Source organism: Chamaea fasciata, unplaced genomic scaffold, assembly GCF_029207755.1.
Source record: "Chamaea fasciata isolate MVZ Bird 193981 ecotype frontalis unplaced genomic scaffold, bChaFas1.0.hap1 SCAF_3, whole genome shotgun sequence".
Taxonomy (NCBI): domain Eukaryota; kingdom Metazoa; phylum Chordata; class Aves; order Passeriformes; family Sylviidae; genus Chamaea; species Chamaea fasciata.
In genome coordinates, this window is record NW_027094088.1 from 94712204 (window position 1) to 94719652 (window position 7449).

Consider the following 7449-nt stretch of genomic DNA (forward strand, 5'->3'; position numbering starts at 1 on the left):
CTGGTGGCCTTTTATGATGGAGTGACTGCAACAATAAACAGAAGACAGATACTATCTACATAGACTTCTGCAAGGCCTGTGATGCATCGTCATCACTCAACTGGGGAGACATGGATTTGAAGTGTGGATTATTCTGTGGATAAGAAATAGGCTGGATGGACACAAGCAGAGGATTGTAGTCAATTGCTTACATCCAGGTGGAGACCAGTGCCAAGTGGTATCCCTCAGGGCCCTCATCTTGGCACTGGTGCCCTCTAATGCCTTTATCAGTAACATGGTGAGATCCAGTGCAACCTCATTAAGTTTGCAGGTGACACAAAGCTGAGTGGCGCAGGTGACACAAAAAATGAAGCGGTGTCATTCCAGAAATGTTCAGCCTGGAGAGACTCCAAGGAGACCTGGTTGCAGCTTTTCAGTACTTAAAGAGTGCTTACAAAAAATGGAAGAGCAACTTTCTCTAAGGACATGTAGTGATAGGACAAAGGGGATCAGCTTTCAACTAAAAGAGGGCAGGTTTAGATCAGTCGTTAGGAGGAACATCTTCACTCACAAAACGGTGGGGCCTTGACTGCCCAGACCTGTGGATACCACACCCTGGAAATGCTCAAGGCCAGGTAGGATTGGGTCTTGAGACACCCAGTCTAGTGGGTGGAATCCCTGACCATGGCCAGTGGGTCAGAACTAGATGATCTTCAAGGTCACTTTCAACCCATGTGTTTTTGCAATATATGGAAAGTAGGGATTTGTGTTTGTGAAAATTTATCTCATGTAACTGTTAGATTTACTTACTGTAGTTCCAGCAGTCAGGGAAGGTTTTAAACTCACAATTTTGAGATGTTCATCCTTCAAAAAAAAGCTATTTTTGATTTTGGAGCTGTTTATACTTTCACACAGCAATACTTTTAGAAGACAAAAAAAAAAAGCCATAATACTTTCTAAACCAAGTATTATCCATCTTTTTTCCAAACTCACACACGACAGGCAAAATACCAAATTATTTGGAGAAAGTTTGCCTTGGATGTAATAAATAAAGCACACTGTTTTCCACTACAGAAGACTTGTTGCTCAGCTTCTCTGAACCTCCCTCACTTACTGTGAATCAAATTCATACACTTCACAGTGTGAAACTAAAGGTTACTTGATAACAGGTGGTATCTCCATATGAAGTATTACAGCTTCAAGTATGTGACACTAGAACAGTTGTGCACTGATTTGTTGCAGAACAGTTATCAACGGGAAAATCAGGACCACATCAATTGCTTAGGGCCATGTGTGAAAATTGAAACTCTCCCCATCAAATTGTAGGAGCAAGGCTGAACTATTTTTTTGCCGGGAAGAACAACATCCAATGTATATGAAATCAGAAAGGTCTGTTCCTTGGTCCTGGTGGACAGGTACCACAGCCCACCTGGCAGTCATTTGGACAGATTCTCCTCCCTCCTTCCCAAAAAGTACATGTTATCTACCAGACCACTTGAGATTTCTCTGTACAGTTGATGCCACCCAACACTGCACCAAGAGTGGCAGCAGAACAGCCACAACGGGCAAACACACCAACCTGCATCTATTTAGTTTGCTAACATAAAATAGTCTAGCTGCCAGTAGTTCTAAATGGAGCAATGAGTGAGTAAAGGAATGCCAAAAAGGCACAGGAAAGGTAAAGCAATGGATCCAACACTAACATTTCACTGTCCTTCCAGGAGTTTCACTTTCTCTCTATTTAGGAGACTTGCAAACTGTGTATGACATGCATCTGCTCTCTTCCTCAAGTCTGTATCTCCATTCTTGTGAAGACTACTCAAGTAATTAAAATTAGTTTCACAAATACTTCCTTAGCTTATAAACTCACTAGTGTTCTGCAATTTTGTACCCAAATGTTTTTCACATTAGTGTAAGATCAGTGTTGATCATCTTCCCTATCTTAAATGACACCTATTTTAGACAGAACTGTATGTCTCCACACAAAGATACAACTTTTACTCAATATGGATAGTCTCCATTGTGTCCACACCCCTTCTCAAATTACCTTAATTCAATAAAAACAGGCTACTTGAAACAAAACTAAAGCCTTCTCTTTATCTATTTTTAATTTTCACTTGTTTATTAAAAAAGCATAAAAAAGGGAACAAAATTGCGTATAACATTACTAAGTTTCTTCCCTTCCTTCCTGTTCTACAAAAAAGCACAAAACTATCAAGTTTTCATTCAGTTTTAAAAAATTCTATTTATCTAGAAGCCTTAAAACATGAAAGTATAACTTGAAAAAATACAGTGATTATTTTGAATTATTTACACAAATTAAACCAGGGAAATTGTCAAACTGGGAATTTTTATGAGAAAAAAAGAAGGAAAAAGTCTGATTAAAATGAATAAAAATTAACTCAATTTAAGATACAGTGAGTGGATAGTTTTATTTATAAAATGTCACTGGCACACAGTACATATAGGAAATATGAAACTTGATTTATAAAGAAGCGAAGTGCTTCACAGAAGCATGGATTCCTGAGTTATTCTGAATAAAATCTCTCATTTTTACTGTAATTCACAACACAGCTCCAATTGGCTTAAGGAGCAGAATAACTGATACTTGACAAGCACAGAATAAAGACATAGTAGAAAAATACATAGGCAAATGGAAATTGGAAGATTGTGTCTCATCAATACTAACAGCCTCAGTCATGGAGGAAAACAATCCTACACTGAAGGGCACAAAGACTTGTTAAGATTGGGTTTCATAATTTCACATCCAATTTAAACGTACTGTAGATACCTGCTTTCACCTTGATGTCCAGAGCTGAAATTACAAAGTCTTCTTGACACTGGACACAAAAATACTTCTGTTCCTGCATACCCATACAGAAGGACTGATTACCCAGACAGGCGTCATTACAACTGAAGAAAGAAAAAGAGTTTGGTGCTTTCACTTCTTTTTCTCTTTTTCTGCTTTCCTTCTCTGCTGTAGCATCTTTAGTTCAGTCATTACATTCAAAGTTCTGTAAACCCAGGTGACCTGCGAAGTAAGTAAATTATTAAATTCAACTAATCCACAGACCTTTACTTACTCATTTAATGAAAGCACCTACATGAATGAACACATACATACCACAATTATAATAGTATTCACCAGCAGCGGCGCCGAAAATACAAGTGAAATAAACATTCCTCTTGAATCGAAGTATTGGTATTTAGAAAAGAGCCTGAAAGAAATAAAAAGAAAATGAAAGACAAAGCTTTATTTAGTGTAGTTCTCACATTCAACTTTCCCAGCAACTATTCTACATGGACGCTGTACACATCATCCCACATCTTGGGATCACCAAGCATAGGCCAGCATTCTACTGTATTAAGTCAGAAAAAAGAGGCAGTTGATACCTCTTCAGTTATGAACATTATTATTGGTCTTTCCCTTCTTAACAGTTTTACTGTGCAAAAGCTAACTAACATGACTACAAGAGCGCATCACAAATCATGGCTATTCTGAAGCATCTGAAATTACTTTTTCAGGTATTTTGCTTCCTTATATTACAAAAGACAACAAAGACAACATATGTAGCAAAGCTGTAATTAGGTCACCTATGCCTGAAGTGAAACATAAGGACAACAATTAAGTGCCTGCATAAAGTGGTGTTAAACATGTAATTTCCAGTCATATCAGGAAAAGATTAATTCAACGCTCACAATATCAAAATAAACCATCAGTTTAATTCTGGTATACAGGTTTAGTAAAACAGGCAAATGTTAATGCTTGTCATACATATAAATAAGTATATAAAGCAGCAGCGGTATTTTTGAGAAGTGGTTCTTAACTTTAGCTATTAAACATGAATACCAAAGAAAACTCAACAAAAGAGAAAACAAAATAAAAAAACAACTAAAAAACCCACAAAAAAAACCCCAAAACAAACAAAAAAATATTTTCTCCTTAACAATAGCACTCTGCTTTTCTCTCAGTTTTTTGACAAGTTAGTTTACAAGCATCCATATAAACAGATTTTAAGCAGTACAACAGGTGCATGCTATTATTATTTCTTATAAGTATGTGATGACTATGTTGTACTGTATATTATGCAAAAAACGAAAGTGAAAACATTTACCTCCAATTCATGGCTGCCAATTCATTGATATATTCAGCACAGTACACTAAGCCCACTAAACAAAAAAAAAATATTAGATTCAGTATTTCTTTAAAAACTGATTGTAATACATCTTCTTATCCAAATCCATGTGATCTTAAACCAAAGCTAGTGTGTGTTCTGCCAATCAGCCATGGCTGCTTTGGCCAGGCAATGTCACTGGATTCTCAGGCTGACAAACCCCGAGATAACCCAAGTTGTTACTGCAATGTACAAGCCAGTCTTGCTCTTCCTCATGCCGTTATCGCGGCTGTCAGCAGGGCATATGGTGAACTTGCTTCAGAAACTAAAGTTGACCGTATTCACTGAACTGCACCATTAGAATAAGGCAGAGTACAAAGCAACTGCTGGCTCTCAATTTCTTTTCTGCTTCTCCAGCACAGCAACACCTCACTGGGAAGCTGTGACACACACGACAATGACCACGCAGTAACCGTACTCATCCCACTTTCTCACTCAGGCCAGAGTTTTAATTCACTACTTCGGACGTTCTCTTGGAAATAAAATAAATACATATTTATAGGTCATAGCAGGTTCCATGGCAGATTATCACCGACAGACACATGCATTGCTAGCGGAGAATTACGAAGTTGCAGGTACTGCTCTGGTGCTCGGCACCACACGGTGCGCCCGTGCACTCACCCATGCAGAGGAAGTGCCCGACCTGCACCCGGCGGTGGTGCAGGGACGCGCACGTCAGGAGGAAGCAGAGCAGGTGGAAGGCCGCCAGCCCCAGCAGCCAGGGCTCGGACCAGTCCGTGCTCTGCGGGCAGAGAGAAAGCGGCTCAGGCAGCGGCGGGAGAAGGGGCGTCACCGGGCGGCCACAAGAGACCGAACGCGGCCGGTCTCGGTCACGGACCGCGCCCCACAGCCCCCCGCACCAGGCTCGGCAAGGAGCGCGCCCCAGCAAGGAGCGCGCCCCAGCAAGGGCCTCCCCCCTCCCCGGCGGACAGCCCCGCTCCCCCGGGCAGCCCCGCTCCCGCTCACCGCCAGCACGGCGGACAGCCCCGGCGGGCCGCGCACCGGCGGCTCCATGGCGGCGGCGGCGGCGGCAGCGCCGGTTCTCGCGAGACTGGGGCGGCCGCCGCTGCCCCTGCAGGGCGCTGGCGGGAAACGCGGCGGGGCCCGCGGCGGAGGGAGCGGAGGTGGTCCCGCGGTTTGGAGGACGGGCTGAGGTGGCTCCGGACACCTTGGCGGCTCCTTTTCCTGAGGGTGGCCGACAGAAGTAGCCCCGGCTCTCCGGAGCGGGGAAGGAGCTCTGGTCGCGTTTTCAGCGTTTGACGCCGGGATGCCACCAGTGTGACCGTCTGCTCTGTGCCGTCACGCTGGACTCAGCGCTTTGGGTCGGTGGCCCAGCACTGGTGTTGGCTTTTGGTCTACCTCTCAGCAATACCCAGGGTTGGCTTTAGCGATGGAAGTGCAAGGAAAAAAAGAGCTTTAACCTCAGCTGGGAGCTCTCTAAAACACAGTTGAGCTCTCCAGGCAGGAACTTAAGTCAAACGAAAACCACTTCTTCTGTCTAAGTAATGCCCACCATCGAGCTGCATGCCCTGCACCTCGAGGGGCAGCAGGGCCCCCTCCTCTTCTCAACACTACAGCAGAGCTCAGGGACAGTTTTTAATTTTGGAAGTTGAAAAAAAAATATAACAATGGAAAGGGAACAAGATGGAGGTTAAACCTCTAACTTATAACTCCATTTACTAAATACATCTAGGTCTGGAAGAGCAGACTACTTTCAAGACTCACCACTTAAAGAGCATTTTAAACTCAGATTCCTAATAACAAAGCCAAATCTGATCTAAAGGATTAGATTTGTCAAACAGTGTTTTAGTATATACCTCTGTATTCTGCTTTCATTATTTTTTCTGACATTTTAGCGTATCTGATGTGAAGCTTTGGCTTTTTTTTTTTTTTTTTTAATGCTTTGAAAAGCATGTATAAGTAAATATTACAGATACTCTTTTAATTTACTTTATGATATAGCCAGATACAGGATATCAGTGTGACCTGGTCTCTCTTCACTGTCACACTTCTGCAATTTGAGATACCTGAAACCGAGGAATTTTTTTTTAAGTTTGTTGTTGTTGTTGTTTTTGTTGAGTGGTTTTTTTAGGTTTTTTGCTTTAGGATTTTGTTAGTCTTTTTATCAACAAAAATAATATCTGGAGGCTAATCAAGGCTTTCACTTGAAGTGTTGTAAAATTAAGTAAGGTGATAAAAAGGTGGTACTTTCTACTACTATTACTGTTTTAAAATTAAAACTAGGGGAGAAAAGATATTTATCCCACACTGTAGATTGCAAAACAAGACTGGTGTAACTCCATGGACCTGTATGGCCTGGGAGCTGATCTGCTGGGAAGCAGCTCCATGGAGCTGGGGGTCTTGGTGGACAACAAGCTGCTCATGAGCCAGCAGTGTGTCCTTGTGGCCAAGAATGCCAAAGGTATCCTGGGGTGCATTGGGAAGAGCATTGCCAGCAGGTCACAGGAGGTGATCCTGTCCTTCTACTCCGCCCTGGTGAGGAACATCTGGAGTGCTATGTCCAGTTCTGGGCTCCTCAGGACAAGAGAGATACGGAGCACATGGAGCAGGACCAAAGGAGGGCTACAAAGATGATTGAGTAACTGGAACATGTCTCTGATAAGAAAAGACTGAGGGAGCTGGGCCTGTTCAGCCTCCAGAAGAGATGACTGAGAGGGGACCTCATCAATGTCTGTCAGTATCTGAAGGGACGGTGTCAAGAGGATGGACCAGGCTCTTCTCGGTGGTGCCAAGCAATAGGACAAGAGGCAACAGCAGAAACTGATGCACAGGAAGTTTCTCCTGAACATGAGGAAGAACTTCTTTACTGTGTGGGTGACTGAGCACTGGGACAGATTGCCCAGGGATGCTGTGGAGTCTCCATCCCTGGGGATATTCAAGAACAATCTGGACACAATCCTGTGTAGTGTGCTGTAGGATGACCCTGTTTGAGTTGGGTGGTTGGACCAGATAACACACTGTGGTCCCTTCCAACCTGACCCATTCTGTGGCTTGTTTGGAAAGTTTTACAGCTAAAAATAAATTAAATGGTTTTGTGTTTTGTAAAGGAGGAATGAGTTTTGTGTAATTGCAATATTACACAAAATATTGCTTCAGGAACTATCTGCAATATTTGAAGGGCTTCAATGAATGCAGGATGCAGTCAGTGCTATCTGGAATATGCTGGTCAGTGGTGAATCTGTGATGCAGACAAGATAGGTGGATAAGAAATTATTGGCTTACTGTGGATATAACATGCTGAATTAAAAATTCATGTAGCTTTTACTGTCAGCCA

At 42.5% G+C, this 7449-nt stretch overlaps 1 protein-coding gene across 1 annotated transcript; it reads right to left on the reverse strand.

Annotated features, from left to right (window-relative positions):
* Positions 1-2385: 2385 nt before the first annotated feature.
* TMEM18 (transmembrane protein 18) lies at positions 2386-5192 on the reverse strand. Its single transcript, XM_066180555.1, has 5 exons — positions 5121-5192; positions 4776-4896; positions 4095-4149; positions 3104-3197; positions 2386-3010 (listed from the first exon to the last, which is right to left on the reverse strand). The coding sequence occupies exons 1-5, from the start codon at positions 5166-5168 to the stop codon at positions 2921-2923; spliced, it is 408 nt and encodes a 135-aa protein (XP_066036652.1). The 5' UTR covers positions 5169-5192; the 3' UTR covers positions 2386-2920.
* Between the last annotated feature and the right edge of the window lie 2257 nt (positions 5193-7449).